The 19,216-nt window shown below is 37.0% G+C and overlaps 1 protein-coding gene, 1 long non-coding RNA gene and 4 other non-coding genes across 8 annotated transcripts; 1 reads left to right on the plus strand and 5 right to left on the minus strand.

Annotated features, from left to right (window-relative positions):
* Window positions 1–1,317: 1,317 nt before the first annotated feature.
* Window positions 1,318–2,664, plus strand: LOC116116600 (zinc finger BED domain-containing protein RICESLEEPER 2-like). Its single transcript, XM_031402665.1, has one exon. It carries the CDS (start codon window positions 1,318–1,320, stop codon window positions 2,662–2,664), a length of 1,347 nt encoding a protein of 448 aa, XP_031258525.1.
* An 11,598-nt stretch (window positions 2,665–14,262) lies between these two features.
* LOC116116530 lies at window positions 14,263–18,306 on the minus strand. Of its 3 annotated transcripts, none has more exons than XR_004125826.1 (3): window positions 17,941–18,306; window positions 16,405–16,465; window positions 14,263–15,194 (listed from the first exon to the last, which is right to left on the minus strand). It is a non-coding gene; the product is annotated as an uncharacterized LOC116116530 (long non-coding RNA). The 3 variants fall into 3 exon arrangements; XR_004125825.1 differs by having other exon boundaries at window positions 16,405–17,722; XR_004125827.1 differs by having other exon boundaries at window positions 14,263–15,203; window positions 16,405–17,722.
* LOC116116744 lies at window positions 15,548–15,638 on the minus strand. Its single transcript, XR_004125856.1, has one exon. It is a non-coding gene; the product is annotated as a small nucleolar RNA SNORD96 family (small nucleolar RNA).
* On the minus strand, window positions 16,575–16,659 carry LOC116116745. Its single transcript, XR_004125857.1, has one exon. It is a non-coding gene; the product is annotated as a small nucleolar RNA snoR53Y (small nucleolar RNA).
* On the minus strand, window positions 16,929–17,013 carry LOC116116747. The gene has a single exon (XR_004125859.1). It is a non-coding gene; the product is annotated as a small nucleolar RNA snoR53Y (small nucleolar RNA).
* LOC116116742 lies at window positions 17,131–17,231 on the minus strand. The gene has a single exon (XR_004125855.1). It is a non-coding gene; the product is annotated as a small nucleolar RNA snoR69Y (small nucleolar RNA).
* Window positions 18,307–19,216: the final 910 nt, after the last annotated feature.

A 19,216-nucleotide genomic window follows, 5' to 3' on the forward strand; every position in this document is an offset into this window, starting at 1 on the left:
CTAGGTTGGTGACCTGGTTTTGAAAGAAGCCCTTCTCAGCGCAAGAGAGACAAGTGAGAGGGTATTGGGGCCTAACTAGGAAGGTCCATATCGCGTCGCTAAGGTAATACGACCTAGAACGTATCACCTTAAGAGACTTAATGGTTCTGAAGTAGGGGTGTACATGGTCCAAGCAGTTTGCGAACTGCTCGGGATTGGCTCGCAAATGCTCGAGTTCGTCGCACTGTCTGACGAGCCGAGCACAGTCTCAAACTGCTCGGTTCTTATACAAACCGAGTACCAAATATGGTGGTACTCAGCTCGGAGGGTCGTAAGTCTCTGTCCAGCTCATCGATGAACGAGCTATCAAGCTCGAACCTGATCGCCATCTTGTGCTCGTATCTTCGAGTTCAACTAAACGGCACTCTTCCGCCTCTCCCAGAGGACCCAAACTCCCAGACTCCCATAGTCCACTTATTTTCCCTCCAAAAACAAACACAAATACCCAAAATCCCTAAAATCTAAACACAATCCCTAGAAACTTTCCCTCCCAAGTCCCAAACCCAACCTCCCAAGTCTGTATTATGTATTCTGTAACCCTAACCTAAACTCGACAACCCCAATCCCAGTGCCCAAAACCAGTCGAGAGGGAAGACAGATTCCTCTCTCAAGCTTCAACCTTCACATCAAAATGAATCAGTGATTTCCTACAAAGTAAGCCGAAAAATTGATTCTAAAGTTGTTTCTCTCTGTTTATTTATTGCTCATCCATTAATGGTTTTGATTAATTTTGTAAGTGAATGATCTATTATTCGTTGATAATGGACTTCGGTTTCTTTTTTTTCTGGGAATGATGAATGGTTAATGGTTTTGATTTTTTATTTTATCTGATTTGCATGTGACGGTTATCAAATCATCTCATGTGTTTGATGATGGTTTTGTTTGCAAGTATTGTAGATATTTCGATTGATATAAGAGAATTAAAGAACGAACACTATGTAGTTATTGTACTTGTTTTATGTTTCATATCATGCTTCGTGTTGTAACCATGGCGTGTCCTTATCTTTAGTCTCATATATTTATATTATTGGTTTGTCTTCATCTTCCAGAGAAATTCCAGAATTGAAGATTACATACTTTCACTAGTTCAACATGTAACTATATTGCTAGTTGTCAATCTTTGTCTTCCTCTCTTGAACAAGCTTCAATTTCCATTTTGTTTGTCTTTGTTCAATCATATGATTAAACATATGATTTTGTCTTCCTCTCTTGAACAAGCTTCAACATGTAACTATATGGATGGTACTAATCTTGTGTTTTCCTTATTTGCGAATAGATATGGCATCGACTGATTCGACTCCATTGAGTTCCACTCCACAAGGGTCACGACCCGCAACTGACAGTAATGCAGCAACTGCAGCTGCTGTTAATGAAGAAGATATAGAAGCAACTGATGTTAACCCTTTTGCAAGGAAAAAGAGGGTGAAGACATCTGTAGTGTGGAAGGATTTTACAGAAATTAATGTTTCTAGTGGACCGAAGGATGAATGCATCCATTGCAAAAGGAGGCTTGCCATAACAAGCACCGGGAGCATTACTCACCTCTCAAGGCACTTGAAGACTTGTGTACGGCGACAGCTCTTTGAAAAGCAACAACAAAGGTTTTTTGAAGCAAAAAATCTGGCTGATGCAGGTAATGTTATCCTTGTTCTTACTGGAGGTAAATTTGACATGGCAAAAATACGGGAATTAGTGGTCACTTGGGTGCTGATGCATGAGCATCCTTTTACCATTGTGGAGGAAGAAGGATTTAATAACATGCAGAGGTATGTGATCCCTGAGTGGGAAAAGATTAGTTGTATGATGTGTAAAAATGATGCTGTTACTTTGTTTGAAAGGAAGAAGATAAAGCTGAAGAATTTGTTGAAGGATGTTGATAAAATAAGCTTAACAAACGATTTATGGAAGTCAAGTAATCAGAGGATTGAGTACATGGTATTGATAGGGCATTTCGTAGATGGTAATTGGAGGTTGCAGAAACGGATTCTAAACTTCTTGTACATAGCTCCTCCATGCACTGGTTCCCAAATTGCAGATTTAATTTATAAGTGTCTGAAGGAATGGGGCTTAGAGAACAAGATGTACAAGATATCAGTGGATAATGCATCAAGTAATGACGCAACAATCCGGATTTTAAAGGAGAATTTGGCAACTGACAATAGGCTGCTTTGTGGAGGGAGATTATTCCACGTTAGGTGTTGCGCACACATCTTAAACCTTATTGTTCGAGATGGGCTGTCCCAAATAAGGTCCATTATTGATGATGTTCATGATAGTGTGGCCTATGTGAAACAAACAAAGAGCAGACTTATTGTTTTTTTAGAGATAGTGCAAATGTTGCATTTGCCCAACCGGAAGTTGATCCTAGACTACAAGACAAGATGGAATTCCACTTTTGAGATGTTCTCAATTGCAATGAAGTTTAAAAATGTCATTGAAAGGTATAAAGAGAAAGACCCACATTATAATTGTTGTCCCAGTGTAGAGGAATGGGTAAAGGTGGAGCAAGTTTGTGAAGTGTTGGGTGTGTTTAGTACCATTGCTAATGTAATTTCTGGAAGTGAATACCCAACTGCAAATATATATCTCAGTGAGATTTTTCGGGTTAAGGTTATGCTAGATTAGAAGTCAGTGGATGAAAATGATTTTATTCGACATATGGTTACGAAAATGAAACATAAATTTGACAAGTATTGGGGAGAATGCAACTTGTTGATGTGTGTAGCGGCTGTCCTAGATCCTAGGTGTAAAATGGCAGTGTTGGACTATTGTTTACCTAAAATGTATGGTGAGATTGATGCCCAAGTACATAAGAGTAAAGTTAAAGATGTGTTATATCAAATTTACCAAGAGAATGTTGACGATTATCAATCTCAATCCTCAAACATTGAACAACCAACTGCAATGATTCCTCGGGGCAATGAACAAACAGAACCTAATGTGTCTGGATTTGCAATGTTTGCAGAACATATGAAAACAGTTCAAAGTATTCCACCAGAGAAATCATAGTTAGATACTTATCTGGGAGAGGGTTGTTTCATGTTTGGGGAGGGGAATTGTATGAAATTTGAAGCATTGGAGTGGTGGAAGGTTAATACAATGAAGTATCAAATCTTGAGTAGGATGGCTCGTGATATCCTAGCAATCCCTATAACCACAGTGGCTTCGAAGGCCTCGTTTAGTGTTGGCAATAGAGTAATAGAAATGTATCGAGCCTCATTGTCTCCCAAAACAATACAAGTGCTCCTTTGTGGAGGTGATTGGTGTCGTCATCTCAATGGAGTTCATAAAAAGAACAAAGTAAGTGTAAATTGTAATAGGTGATTAGTATTTATGCATTTTCACTTACTAGTTAGTTGTTACTTTCATTTTTGTAACTGAAAGTAATATTTTCCCTTGATGTAATTTAGAAGGAGCAAAAACAAGTGGAGATTCAGCTTCCAATTGAGTGAAGCTTACAAAGCTTGAATGCATTTTTTGGCCAGAATCCTCATGTATCCATCAACTCTTAATCACTTATGTAGTTATGTTTCATAATAAAACAATTTTTATTCTTCATTTACATGTCATTTACAACTGCCTTTTTGTCTTAATGTTCAGGATTTTTTTGCATATAAAGGTTGGTTTTTGTAAGGATCTATTGGTTGTTTGAGAGGGTGGAGAAGAGATATGTTTCATAATACAAAGGTTGGTTTTTTTAGTGTTGTTGTGAACCTAAGTTGTGATGATGTTATTGTGGTTCTTGTGAAGTGTTTATTAATGTTACGTTATTGTTGAATGTTGAACTTGTGATGTTGTTTGAGAGGATGGACTATGGAGAAAAGATGTGATTCTTGTGAAGTGTTTATTTATGTGATGTTATTGTTCAACTTGTGACTCTTGCACAGTGTTTATTTATGTGATGTTATTGTTGAAATTGTGAAGTTTTTATTTATATGATGTCCATTGAGTTTTAAACTGGAGATTTTGTTGATTTTACCTTACATGTTTGTCCTGAAATTTAGTTATTCTATAATTCTAATTAGGGGTGTTTATTGTTGCTGCATGTTTTTTGAATTTGGAGTTCTAGACTTTGCTGGAAGGTCTTTTGCTCTTTGCTGTGCATAATATGTTTATCCTCATTCCTAACATTTTATAATTCTAATTAGGGTATTTATTGTTGCTGCAACCTGTAGGTTTTTTGAATCTGGAATTTTAGACTTGCTGGAAGGTCTTTTGCTCTTTGCTAGGTAGAATATGTTGGCCTGAAATTTTGATATTCTATAATTCTAACTAGGGGTATTTATTGCAGCTACAGGTATTTGAACTAGGGGTGTTTATGGTTACTGCAGGTTTTTTAAATATGGAGTTCTAGACTTTGCTGTAAGGTCTTTTGCTCTTTGCTAGACAGAATATGTTGGCATGAAATTTAGATATTCTATAATTCTAATGATGTATATTTTGTTGCTGCAGGTTCAAAGGGTAAAAGTCTAGTGAATGGTAAAATGAGTAGATGACCCACGACTTGGCTGCTCAGCTGCTGTAAATTTGGTGTTTCTCTGCCAAATGCCAACAGGTTGTATCATGGCTAGTGGTGGTGGATATTTTGTTTTATGTTAGTTTGGACTTTGGAAGCAGTTGGCTTGGCCATTGTATTATGCATGTGAATGAGATAAATCCAAAGTCCCAAGTCCCAACCTTTAAATGTAATTATGTATTATGTAAAAATGTATTGGCTCCTTATAATTATGTATTATGTAAATATGCACTAGCTCCTTAATCTTGAAAATATTAATCAAGAAGCTTCTCCTCTGGATTCTGTAATCATCATTCTCAAGTTGGATTCGGTTGAAAATGTAATTTGATTGCATGTGTGGTTTCAATTTCAGTTTGTTATACTGTAATAATTTAAAACTATTATTTCAAGCTTTTAAATCGAGCTCGATTTCGAGCCTGGTAATGAGCACATACTCGAGCTCCATTAACGAGCTTGGCTATAATCGAATTGAGTTCAACACAATCTCGAGCCAATCGAACTGTTCGCAAGCACGGACTAATTGACGATCTCGATCTCGATCTCATATTTTCCCTACTCATCGAGCTTGAACTCGAGCCCATTTCACAGATTGCGAGCTGAGCTCGAGCCTATCATTGTTTGGCTCGGCTCAGTTTGTGTACACCCCTATTCTGAAGTGCCGCAAGCTTGGAATGCTGAATATCTTTGCCCTTATTATCAATAATTCCGAACTTGCTTATTGCTTGATCATTTTTTTACTTGTAAAGTTTTCATTGTTGTAAATATCATGAATACGATTGTTTAATTCTCCTCAAAGAAATACTTGTGTCATAATCTCAAGTTTTTAATAATCTTGTTATTTATAACATTTTACAAGTTCAATGATCAAATATGCTATATTTGTTTTGTGAAGTGCTTAAGTTATAAAAGTGCTATCATAATTGGTAAAAAATTCCTTTTTATATATTCCATAAAAATGTACAAGGGACGGCCAGGAGCCACATCAAAAAAGATAAGAAAAAAGACTTTATTTAAGCAGAGAAGAGAACGATCATTAGTATTCATTTTTGCGATCCCTAGCTACGACCTCTTAGTAGTATGGCTGATTACTGACCTCCGGGTCGATTGCTCGATCTTCAGGGATATATGTTTCCTACTGATCGTTCTCCAGGGTAGGCTCTTGTTCCTCGTGTCCATCGGCCTTGACCATAGCAATAAAAGTGGTTTGGTAGTCCTCGGGGAGGTCGGAGATATCCATGTCTAGATTTCTCAACCGTAAGCTATAAATAGCTTCTTGTGCCCAGTGAGCAGCCTTCTTCTCCAGCTCAAGGTTCTATCGCTTCATCTACTCGGTTAGCAAAGTGACTCACCCTTAAGCCATCTCAAGATCTGCTCATAGTGCCATTCTCTCTCTCTCTCTCTCTCTCTCTCTCTCTAAGTTTTCCTATAACTTAGCTCAAGTCTTTTTTGCTACTTTTTCGTGCTCCAAGCTTGCTTGTAGCTCCTTTTCTCTCTATCTCAACTTTTGGTGAGTCTTGCCACTGTTCGTTAAAGCTTCTTGTTATCGATACCTTTCTTCTCGAGCTCAGTTTTTTGAAAGTCAGTTGCTCGCATAGCAGAATTCCTTTCTATCAGGTACACGTTTGCCTAAATGTGGGAAGTCTTTGCCTCTACATCTGAAGCTGTGAGATCTTGCTTCAGTTTGACAATTTCTTCCTTCAATTCATGGAGTTTACCAGTAGAATCGATCTTGATCCTCTGTTGGGCCACATTCAGGGCGAGCAAAAACTACATGAAAAAGGAATAAAATGTTAGTTTTTTAAGATCTTAAAAAACTAAAAGGTCGACTTGTATGGAAAAATTCTTGAAGAGAACAAGTTATTTTACCTGACTTTGCATTTGAAGTGCGATGGCCACTAGGTCGGTGGGTCGAGAAACCACAAACCTGTCAAAGGTTGTGGCAAGTTGGCATTCTAAGAGGGTGTAAACCACCAACCGTAAATGGTCTGATAGTTGCCCTAGTAGATCCAACACGGACAAGTCTAGCTTTGTGGGGGTAGGAACCCCTTTGACCCATTGCTCATTTGCTTCCCCTAGAGTAGTCGTGGTCGTTCCCTCTTCCCTTTGCGAACTCCTAGGAGTAGCCGAAGTCCCAAGAGCATCACTTGAGGATGTCCCCATAGAGAAGACTTAATAAGGCTGAAGCTTGTCTAGCACTACCTTGAAGCCTTTTGATTCAGATTCAGTTTCTTCTTCTGTGGCTATTTGTTTTCTTTTCTTGGTCTTCTGGCCCATGGTCTTCTACTTTGTAGAGCAAGCGGCCACGAACCAGGGAGCTTCCTTGTATCGCTCAGGGGGTTGTTGCATTTCAGCACCAATTCGTATCCCCCTCATGGGATATCGCTGGAGCTCGCTCTTGCTAGTTTGGTCGGGTTAATCCTGGGGAATGTAAACCCCACCCCCTCCCCCCCTCCCCCCAAGTTTCTTCGATGTCTTTAGGACCTTTGGTGGCATAGTTACTGCATGGCATGAAAAGGCATTAGCAAAAAAAGTCCTTCTTTTGTTAATAAAGACTTAAGGTTTTTCTATGTCAGAAATACTTACAAGATGGAGCTTCCAAAGATGCCTCAGGACTGAAAAACCCGTACTTTTGAAGATTGGCAGTAGTCATGAGCAGCTTTGTGTTACGACTCTAGTCAGGCAATCAGCCAAATGCCTCGATGCAGATGAAATCAGTTAGCACTGACAATCTAGTCGTTTTGTTTTCTACAAGAAAGCAAAAAATTCATTAGCCTTGTTTATTAAGGAAGAGTTAAAGATAAAGGATAAGTAGTTTGGAAATTAAAAAGAAAACCCACTCGGCTCCTTAAATTTACAGATTTCATCATACTCGAAGAAGAAATACTTGGTCTCAAAAGCCCCGACGTTGCTAGGGCAACCAAATATCCCTCCTTCAATCGTTGATCACTTGGAGAGGTAGTATGTGTTAGTGTATGCCATAGGAACCAATCATGTCGTCGGTTTCAAGGCATTATGTTTTGTATTTTGTATATATATGTTAATGTATATATTTTGTATATACATTTTTATCTTATAAATAGAAGAAGGTGTTCTTATTTCACATGTGGTTTATTGCTTCATTTATATATATGTGTGTATTATATGTGAAATGTCCAGATGATACAAATCTTTAGAAGATCAAAATCATCAAAGTATTTCCTACATAGGTAGTATTACTAATTGGGCAATAATATTACATAGTAGGCATACTGAATGCCTTCGTAGAATATCATGTGATGGTATTAGTGTGGGTGATTGTAAAAGTTATATTACTAGGGCATTAGCATGGATAAGCGGTTAATGAACTGTTTATCAAATATGGCCGTTTATGATGAATCACATGGACATTTAAAATATAGTCAATGAGTCATCATAAGATCGTACTAGTGTATTATTAATCCTTAGACCTAACATATCACGGTTGGATTCTGCATAAACGCATATGGTTCATATGCTGTATAAACATGAGGCTAATCATGTCATGTGTTAATAAGTCGATTTGGTCATGTGTTGTTTATGTGTGAGGACAAGTGATAGTCAAGATGGGATCTGTTGACTTGGTATAGATTGATATCAAGTTCCTAGACAAATGTCAAGATACATTAGAAAAGTGAAATCTTCGGCTAGGGTATATACAAAATGATACCTGAAAGGTTGTTTCATGGTGACGCGTTCCATATGTATTGATTGTCAATTTGATATAAAATTAAGATAATGATTTTGACATACCATGAATCCATTCTTAATTGGGATTAGACAACGGAAGGATTTGATTATACAACGTGTATGATTGTAAAAGGTTCGTTGGAGTATATCTTCGTTGTGACTTAGGGGTTATGGAGCATTGCTAGATGCCTACCATAATCGGTGAGAGTTTTGTTCATAAAGAGTTATGACAAAACATATCAGAATAGATTATGATATTGGGCGCACAGCTAGGCCACAGTGAACCTAAGAGGTCACACATAAAAAACTAAGGAGAATGGAGAAATAGCCGAAGAGAGTTGATTATCCAAGGTTGGCTAGCACCTATCGAGAGTAATAAAGTTATTTATATTATTATCATTGAATTAGATTCAATGGAGGATTATATTAGTTATTATGAATAATTTAAGAGTTAAATTGTTCATAACTAATCATTTTCTTTATATTAAGTTGAATTTAACAATGGGTTGTAATTGTAAAACATATGAACAAATTAAGGGTTAAATTGTTATGTACACAATTTAAGAGTTAAATTGTTAATTGTGATTAAATGTTAATCCAATGTTATTATTTAAAAAAGTTTAACAACTTCATAATAATTTTGGAATTATTTACAACTCCAAAACAATTATGAAATTGTTTAAGGAAGTCAAAAACAATTATTGAATTGTTTACAAGGCTACATATATAAAGAAAATGATATATCAATTTTTGAGATAGAGACCAAAAAATTTCTAAGAACCATAAATGTCTCTCTTGCCTAATTCTTCTTTTACCTTAGTGTGGATACTCTGTTGTTTAATTTCTCTTGAAATTAAAAGTCTTCAAGATTGCTAAGGACTTAAGATAACAAGTTATACCTTACTTGTTTTCAATTTGATCAATTTTTTTTTTGCAAAATATGAATATACATGTTATTGTATCACATGCACCATTCTCCATGCATTACATCTTTCAATATGAATCCTTGTCTTTACTCTTCTTTAGTTAATAGGTGCAATCGAGTTCTACTATTATTGGCTCGTCGAGGTTGTGTTCGCCAAACGGTATATACATAGCGACCGCTATCATATAAGCATTTGGCGTCAACTAGAATGGCGCGACCTGAAAGTGATCAAAGATTGACCTGATGTAGGGGTGAAGGGGTATCCTCACTCTGCATTTGAAGATTGCTTCTGAGATCGCAACCGTTCCCTTAAGAGGATCCTGAGTAGTGTGTGACCCATGTTGGAAGACATTTAAGTTGATCACGTATTGTTCTATCACTTTTTGTATCTCATCCTTTGTAACTGTTATTCGTATCACCTGCCTGGGACCTGCTGAGTTGCCCGGTGGTTGGGAGCTTCCTTCTTTAGCTGTTATCGTCTCATGGATGTCCATCGCTCTTAGAGTCTAAAAATATACGACATGTAGAGGTGACTCAGTCTCCGTTTACATTACCCCGTACGACGACTCAAAAGAGTAAAAGAAACCCTGGTTTCTCTTCCATAGCCGCCAAAACCCTAAAAACCCTAAAAATTCTTAAGGGTGATTTTCTAAAGATCTACGCCCTAGGTTTCAACTTTTAAGAATGTTTCTTTTTAAACACTAGCCAGAAATGTTCACTGTCTGAGCCTACTAGGCTTTTACACCCACTATTACTATAAAAACTAAGTTTTCTAACATGAATGAAAAAGAGAAAAATAGAAGAATTTTCTTTACCTCTTGATTGATGGGAATGGATGTTCTGTCATAGCGACGAGTGCACATCAACCGAGAAGAGGATGAACTAATCTCTTTAGTGTAAAAATGCTATTTTTCTCTCTGAAAGTTTAAGTTCTATGAAAAACTTGAAATGGGCTTAGGGTTTTATAGGGAAAAAGATGACACTTGGTTTCTTTCATAAGCGACGTTTGGGCAGGACGTGTTAACAACCATTGATCATGATCACGTGTCATCGATCTGCGCGAAGAGTAACCCTCACGCTTTGTGGAGATCAACCGGCGTTTCCTTTCATTGAAATCGCCAAACGTTGGCGTGATTATCTCCTCCACATTAAATGTGCCCTCATCCACATTTAATGCTTCAAAAGAGAATGTCGTTTCAGCATGACTTGCATTTAATGCTCATGGCTGACATTTATTGTGCAGAGACATGTCTGTTAGATAAAGCTTATTTTATTGACCAAAACAACTATCAAGCACAACGAATAACATCTGAAGAGGTCGTTCGAATAAAACACTCTTCTCCACGTGTCAAACTCGAAGCAAAGTGATTCTCAACTTTCGACAGCAAATTGTCCTAAGTATTTTCAGGTCGCGAAAGACAGATATAGTTCAAAACACGTCGTTATAGCACTGAGCAAAATCCGACATGGGTCGCTGAACCTTTCGACCGATCACCTTAGGTCACTTGTGCAACTCTTGAAGATTCATGTCGCAACCTTTACTCAGTTTGCTAGTCGAGTTAAGCCAACAACCTCATATTGTTTGTAACAATATGGCTGTCCTCAACTGTTAGTTCAGGCAAATACTTATCGTAACAAGTCAGGTCACGGCATGATCATGAAGTTCTCAAGATTCAATTCTTGAACCTTAAGAACTGGGGAGGTTCTGTTATAGTTAAAAAATCAGGGCTGACGTAAGCTTACATCAGTAAGCACCAATCAGAGTTCAGGAAGGCTTTGGTCATCCAGGAGTTGCCACGTTGCCCCAAGATAGGAAGAATATGGCTGTCACCAACTTGGCAAATTCAGGTTTTGTCTATGAGTGAATGAGAGCCACACACCTATCCAAGCCCCGGGTAATTTGAGGATATTTCTTAAATTATCTGCCAATGGGACGCAAGGAAGGACTTGCACGGCACCTACCCACTTGCAGATTTGTAATCTTTACCTTAAATTTCTCTACTATAAATAGAGGACTCCCCTTCTCATTTTGGGGATTCTGATACTGAATTCACATTCTGATTGTAATCTTTAACTTTCAGAGCAAAGATAACCTGCGAGAAAGAGACTGACTTGACATTCTATCTGAATAATCAATTATTGTACCTTTGCTCACTGTTTGCTATATGGAGCCTCTTGTAATCTCTCATATATAAAAGAATAGTGGATGTATGATTCACTTTAAGCATCTGAACCACTTTAAAAACCATTACTCATTTGTTATTTAGTTTTTGCATTCGATTATCCCAATCATTCACATGTAATTTCTAAGAACAGCTGAGCACTTTGCATGTGTGAGTTGTTGGTGTCAAAATCACGCATCAACACCAATCAACATATCTCTCCATCTCTTCTTCTGAAAACCCTAATTCATCAAATGGCTTCATCTGGCAAACTAACTGTAGAAGTCGTGGATGCACGTGATCTGATGCCAAAAGATGAACACGGCTCTTCAAGTCCTTACATTGTGATCGACTACTATGGCCAACGAAGAAAAACCCGTACTGTCATTCGTGAATTGAACCCCTCATGGAACGAGGTTCTTGAATTCAACGTGGAGCAGCCATCAGAAGCTTTCAGTGACATGCTTGAACTCGACGTCTACCACGATAAAAGTTATGGCCCCGTGAGGAGAAACAATTTTCTTGGGAGGCTTCGGTTGAATAAATTTGTTAAGAAAGGAAAAGAAGCTTTGATTTATTATCCTCTTGAGAAAATGAGTTTGCTGAGTTGGATACAAGGTGAAATTGGGTTGAAGATTTATTATGTTGATGTTGTTCCAGCGCCGCCCGTTGCTCCGCCGGAAAAAGATCCACCTGTTCCTGAAGAGGCGAAGCCTGATGAAAAGGCTGAAGCTCTGTCAAGCATTGAATCGTCACCGCCGACTGATGAGAAACCCACTGAAGAACAGTTTGAAGGTGCCAAAGCTGAAACTGAAGCTGCACCACAACCACCAGCTCCAGAAATACGGTGCCTGAAGGAGAAAAGAAACCTCAACCTGACTCGTCAGCACCACCACCACCACAAGAAGAGCAACCTCCTGAAGCAAAAGATCAAGAAACACCACAAAATACTCAAGAGCAAGATCCACCCCAGGCGGTGAAAGAGCAAGGTGATATTGAGTTTAATCTGAGTGGATCCAAGTGGGGTCTATGGGAAACTCCTTCGAACCTTAAATTAGATTTTTTTTTTCTCGATTTTGTGTGGTTTACGTTATGGAAATTCAATAAAGATTGGCTCACAATCCAATCTTATACTCTCTCTCATAAGCCAAATGTGACAATTCATAATCTATCAACTCATAATTAATCTAATGGAAAAATTCATCAAAAACCAATTACAAATTGTCATATCAGGATTATGAGAGAAAGTTTATGAGATTCCATTGTAAGTATAATATTACCTATAAAAATTAGGTTTGACAAAATCGACCTGGCTTCAACTGTATACACAACTTTCTTTCATTCACTAATTTTCTTTTTCCGCTTTTCTCAATAACAAAAATCTTATCTAATAATAATTGTGGACAAAGACTAATAAATTATTTTATTTTATTTAAAGGAAAACAAAATTTAAGTCAAATAATGTTTGGACCTTGTAATTTTAAAAGTATTATAAGTGATAACATTAAATATATGGTTTGTATTTCGGCCACCAACTTTAAGAACTCATATATAGTTATATACAACCCATAGCTAAATTAAAAGTTTTCGTCAGCTATGGTAGTAAAACCACTGTTTTAAAAACTAGACCGGACTAGTCTAACAAGGACCTGATAGCCTCTTCGATCCAGATTACCATTTTTCACTATTCCCCAAATCTCTAATTTGATTGTCGACAAACGAGATACTACCAAGTGTCGGGATTAGAGGGCTTTTGTAGAGTGGAGGTTGATAGTTCAAGAAGTGGTGTCGAATTGAATTTTGGATGCCGAAATAAGCCAGAATTTGGCTGAAAAATTCAACCTAATATGCGAGTCACAGCCGACGAACAGGGGGTTACCAAGTGTCGGGGTTAAGGAGGTTTTGTAGAGGGGTGGCCGGTGGTTTAGTTGTGGTATTTGATTGAATTTTGAATGCCGAAATCAACCGAAATTTGGCTAAAAAAATCAACCCAATCGTAGCAGTATACACGAGTCACAGCTAGCGAACGGGGGGCTATCAAGTTTCGAGGTTTGAAGGTTTTTGTAGAATAAGGGACGATGGTTCAAGTGGTGGTGTCAGATTAAATTTTTGTCACTGGAATTTGGCCAGAAAAGTAAAACCCAAGCAGATTGTAGGAGTGTATTTGCTAAATTTGAAACCTGTAGGGATTGATTCGTATTTTTATAAGTGTGTTTGCAAGATTTTAAACTTTTTAGATCACTGAAAACCACCAATTTAACTGGTAGGACTGTCAACTCAAGACCTGATGGCCTTACTAGGTCCCTTAATGAGTCAGGTTTAAAAATAATGAGGACAATCTAACAAAGTTATAAAAAGAGTTAAAACTTTTTCCCATCCAAAAAATGGTTTAATAACACTTTTCTACCTTCAGACTTTTAAAATACTATTTAAATATTACGTTTCGTTAATAGTTTCCATTTAAAACAGTGATATTCACTGTAAAAACAAAAATACACATGACAGAATTTAATTTTTTTTTATTATCATTTGTCAAATCAATGGATTCAATTACCTATATGCCACTGTTTTTAATTATGAAATTACCGTCATATCCCCAACAATGTATAAAAATTAAAATTACAAATTTGACCCTAATATAATGGAAATACCAGCTTTGTCCCTCTATGTGCTGCAAACAAAGCTGGTATTTATATTATATTACATTAATTCTGTCAATTTAAACCAAATGAAATTTGGGAATTTAATTCAAATCACAATGCATTTTACTCAATAGAAACCAAATGAAATTTGGGAATGTAATTTTAAATCTTTTTAAGCAGCTAACCTGCAGTAATCACAGATAAAAACAAGAAATTTGAAAAAACGGTAGAACAAAAAGTTGGGAAAAAAATAACATCATTGTCATAGTCACAATTTAGATTCAATACACATAGATGTTGAATCTCTGGAAAATACAAATTCAGAGAAAAGCACGGAGGGCAAAGTTTAAAATACATGGTGGCTGATGATACTCATACCAGATAAGTAGTCGAAACTGTTATTAATACAATTACTAAGGTCCAAATAAGCCATATATTAAAAACCATAAACTAAACTGACCTGTTTTGATATTCTCAACAGGCTCAGCTGGGAATCTGTTGGTCCAAATTTCTTTGCATCTCATCAAGGCATACTCTTCGTTTCGTTCATAGAAAGTCGCTGGTTTTCCAATGAGTTTTGAGAACCTTGACTCAGTATTGTCTGTAACTGACCCGAAAGATAATATTGGTAACTTCTATATCATTAAATGAGTGCAAGATTGTGTTTGGTTGCTGAGGAAATAACAAGAAAAACAAAGGACAAGTGGCAATGACATTGCCCCCTGTTTTCTTAATTACTAAACCATGCATTTGTTACTGTAAGCTTAAAATCAAATGAGCTTCTATGAAGGCTTTGATTTCGTATGAAGTTGAATATTAATGCTAATCAATCCGGTATCCTGAGAGAGCTTCTATATCAACAAAGAACAAACCAACATACTTAAAACTCTTAAAAGCTCTAATTAACTCTTAATTAATATCAACAAAGAATAAACCAAGATACTTAAAGCTCTAATTAATTCTTAATTACCAATATAAACGCTAAATAGAATAAAAGTGATCAAAAGTTCGGCAACCATTAACTCTAATTAAAATTATAATAAAAAGTTCAAATGTCTGTCATCCTCTAAATGGCTTCAACAACAGTTGCGCTCTCATGAAGCCACTGGGACTCGTTGACAGTCCTCAAGAACCTGATATTTCGCCTGGTGGCCGAGACAAGATCCACACCTATTCTGATGGTTGTTTCAACTTCCGAGATATTGCTGAGAGTTCTTGGCGTTATTTGCCAGAGATTTCAGTGGTCAAGGTCAATTGCATGAGATTTATTAAAATGCATCAAAAAATTAAAAGCATAAAAAGCAAAATCCAATGCAGGTTTTGAAAGCCCTTTTAACAGGAAAATCAAATAAGTAACATTAGGGCCTCAGAATTGCAGAATGTCAGAAAGGCTTAACAAGCCACTCAGTCCCAAAAGACGGTATTTTGTGAATGATATCCTCCGAGCCACATTTCTCAACACCAAAAGATTAAAACAGGAAAAAAGGAAAATACTTAATTTTACTACCAGTCCTATATGAAAGGCATAAACTAACACAAGCAAAGCAAAACAAACATACGGCCTCAGAATTCCAGAATGTCACCAAGGCTAAACAAGCCATTCAGTCCCGAAAGATGGTGTATTTTAAGAATGATTTCCTCCTTGGCCACATTTCTTCTACACACAAAGAAGAAAAATAGAAACATGCAGAGAAAATATTTGTTTCATGGCCATTCCCAAATGGTAAAGGCAACAATGCTGCTCCAGAAGGCGATGGAATATGAGACCGCCCATCAACAGAGGAACTCCCCAGAGGGAGGACCATCAACGTCAATGGACATTTATCTGTGACGTTTACTTTGGAATGTACAAACATGGCTGGTTAGCCCAATAAAGTAAAGGATTTGAGTAATCCCCCGTCGCAAAAATACAAAATAGAAATCATTATCACAACTAAACATATAACAGATATTACATAACTAGAACATTAAATAATGCATTAAAGAATATGTAAAATCTATTCTTCTATGATGATATAACAAATGTATGTCTCATGGCTTGTCCCAAATGGTAAAAGCAGCAATGCCACTCCACAAGGCAATGGAATATGAGATCTCCCTACAGATGGAGGAGCTCCTATTAAGGAGGACCATCAACATCTAGGGCATTTATTTATGACGGTTATTTAGGAATCTACAAACATAAATGGCTTGCCCCAGTCAAGTATTGGAATTCTTTAGAAATCCCCATAAAATTATAAGTATTTTAAGACAGGTTTGCATCATTACACAAAAGTCATTTATTAAACAGCTTAAAGAAATCACTAAGTACTAAGCAATCAACATATACTAAACATTCATAATTAGAAATTCAATCACAATGTCATAAACTAGTAAACTTAGTTGAGTACTAAAATTAAGATTTTGTAAACATACCATAAATTGTATACGTGAATGCAGGAATATCCACAACTAAGTGTCAGAGTGCTTGCCACAACTATGCAACAAATTTAATCAATAATAACACCTCCATTACAAAATGTTGTCTTACTTGATATTAAACAAAACTCAAAAAAGAACAAAATGTAATCACATAAGAGAAGAATAGTTCCCTCAGAACATAACAAAAGAAGAATTCAGTCATCTAATTATCAGAATTAGCATGGTCAGTAATGAAACATCTCTGGGAACAGTCCTTCAGTGGAGATTATGCAAAAATTCAACAACATAAGCACATAAATCTTCACAAGAAATAGAAATATCAATTCTTTTCACACTCAATCACGAACAAAATCATGTAACAACCTACATTCAATTTTTTCAGATTCTCTTCACATTGTCCGACAGTATACCTATAGCACAAAATAAACAAAACTAAGAAACAAGCTCAATTGTGAGCAAACAAGAACAACTTTTTCAAGATTTCAAATAAACCCATGAAGGAACACTCAAATCATTCAAGTTCCCTCAGGAAAAAGTAAATCTTTCAGTCATAAAACAATCAGATATACACTAGCATGATTATTTTGATCCGTCTCAGGAAACAAATATGAAACAAACCCAGATAAACAAACACAAAATAAAGAATACACAGACACAGAAACACATCAAATAATCACAAAAACAAACAGCTCATTAAACTGGTACAAATAAAAAAGTTTTATGTAGCTCAGATAAATGTTGGAAACAGTCTATTCCCTGAACTTTGAATAACAAAGGCCTCATAGAGCTGGGATTATGCATTTATCATCATTGATATAAATTTTCTTTAGTACAAACAAAACTGAACACCTAAAACCTAATCACAGCTACAAAACCACACATCAAATAAATTAAAATCAAATACAAAACCACACATGAAATCAATTAAAATCAAATACAAAACCACACATGAAATCAATTAAAATCAAATACAAAACCACACATCAACTGCTCGGCTAGATTCGATCACGTTAGCCTCCTCCAAATCTCCCACAACAATGGTGAAAGGGGTGTTATTTGTAAGCCTAGTATTGATTTTTATGGTAGTATTGTCCTTGGTCTTAGTAAGGAGGGATTAATAGATAAGAAAGAATTGTTTTTGGAAATGAAGAATAATGGAATTAAGCCAAATGTTTTTCCCTTATCCTTCATTTCCACAAACAATTCTTTCGACCATCAATAATACTAAAAATACTAGGCTCACAAATAACACCCCCTTCACCATTACCAGCAACCATTTCTTCCTGCAATCTAATCGCAACACTCGTGTTACCTGTGCGACATATTACAAAAGTTTTGGGTCAAAATCCCACCTCAAAATCCTCCCAATTTACAAAAGCAATTAATCAAAATATTCAAAGTAATTAAATCATAAAACTTCTTCTGAGCAAGAGCTCCAAACAACCAATTGAATGATGAAATTGGTGGTTTGGGGTTGCATATGAATCATTAAACAAAAGAAATAGCCTGCTTCATCAAGAGTGATATTACCTTGTTTACAATCTTTTTGAAGGAATTGATCAAGCCTCTCTTCCTCTTCAACGCTATGTACTGAATCTTTTTGTGCAGTAGTTGTCACTTTACATGAATTTGTGAACAGAGATGAGATTTTGGTTTTCGTAACCGTTTCAGAAGAAGAAGGTTTTGGACGCCATTTGAGTAGCGCGTTGAGATTGGCATTTGGTGGCGGTGGTTAGGGTTTGAATAAATATATAGGGAATTGGGGATTTTTGAGTTAGTGGCAGGGAGTAGAACTGGCAAAGTGGTACCGATACCCGTAGGTTCACGAGTACCAGGTCTAAACGGGCGGGTAAGAGTAATAGTATAAATTATCCGTACTCGGCCCGCCGGTGAAAAAAGCGGATGGGCAGGGTAATGCCCCTGCGTACTCGCATTTTAATAAAAAAAAATGTAAATTAAAAAAATTGCGAAAACAAAACCCTAAAGGGGCGTTTGGTTCAGGAATATTAGATTACTGGGAAGATAGATTACCTTAGAAGATTATTGGAAATCTTTAAAAAAATGTGTTTGGTTAGTTGGGGATATGTTATATGAATATGTTTGGTTATGGGGAATAAATTGGTAAGTATGTTATTTAAATTACTAAATTGTCCCCTTTTTAAATATTAATATAAGATTATTTTTAATATTAATTTTTGAATAATATCTTTTAACCCCCAATATTTCAGATATAGCTAAAACACCCCCGTTTATATAAAACTTTAATTTATGACGAAATCACCCCCACCTCCTGCCGCCGCCTGCCGCCACCGCAAACCACCACCGAAAATCTCTGAAAACACCCGTGAGTACCTCACCGTGACGAAGAGGCTTCGATATGGCCGTTTTCGGCCATTTCGATGGCCGAAAACAGCCATATCAGGCCAGATCTGGCCGTTAACGGCCAGATCCTTGGCCATTAGCGGCCAGATCTGGGTGAGATCTGGCCGTTAACGGCCACGGACCTGGCCGTTAAAGGCCAGATCTCACCCAGATTTGGCCGCTAATGGCCAAGGATCTGGCCATTAACGACCAGATCCACCGATCTGGCCGAAAATGGCCAGATATGGCCTGATATGGCCGTTTCTGGTCATCAATATGGCTGGAAACGGCCATATCGATGCCTCCCGGAGCCTCCCACCAAAACTCGTTCTTTTTTAGGGACTCCGACGAGTTTTCGGTGGCGGTCCGTAGTGGTTGGCCGCTGTCGGCGGTGGTGGTAGTGGTGGTGGTGGCTGAGTGGCAGTGGTCTGTAAATTGTTTTAAG

The sequence above is a fragment of the Pistacia vera genome, unplaced genomic scaffold, assembly GCF_008641045.1.
Source record: "Pistacia vera cultivar Batoury unplaced genomic scaffold, PisVer_v2 Contig78, whole genome shotgun sequence".
Lineage (NCBI taxonomy): Eukaryota > Viridiplantae > Streptophyta > Magnoliopsida > Sapindales > Anacardiaceae > Pistacia > Pistacia vera.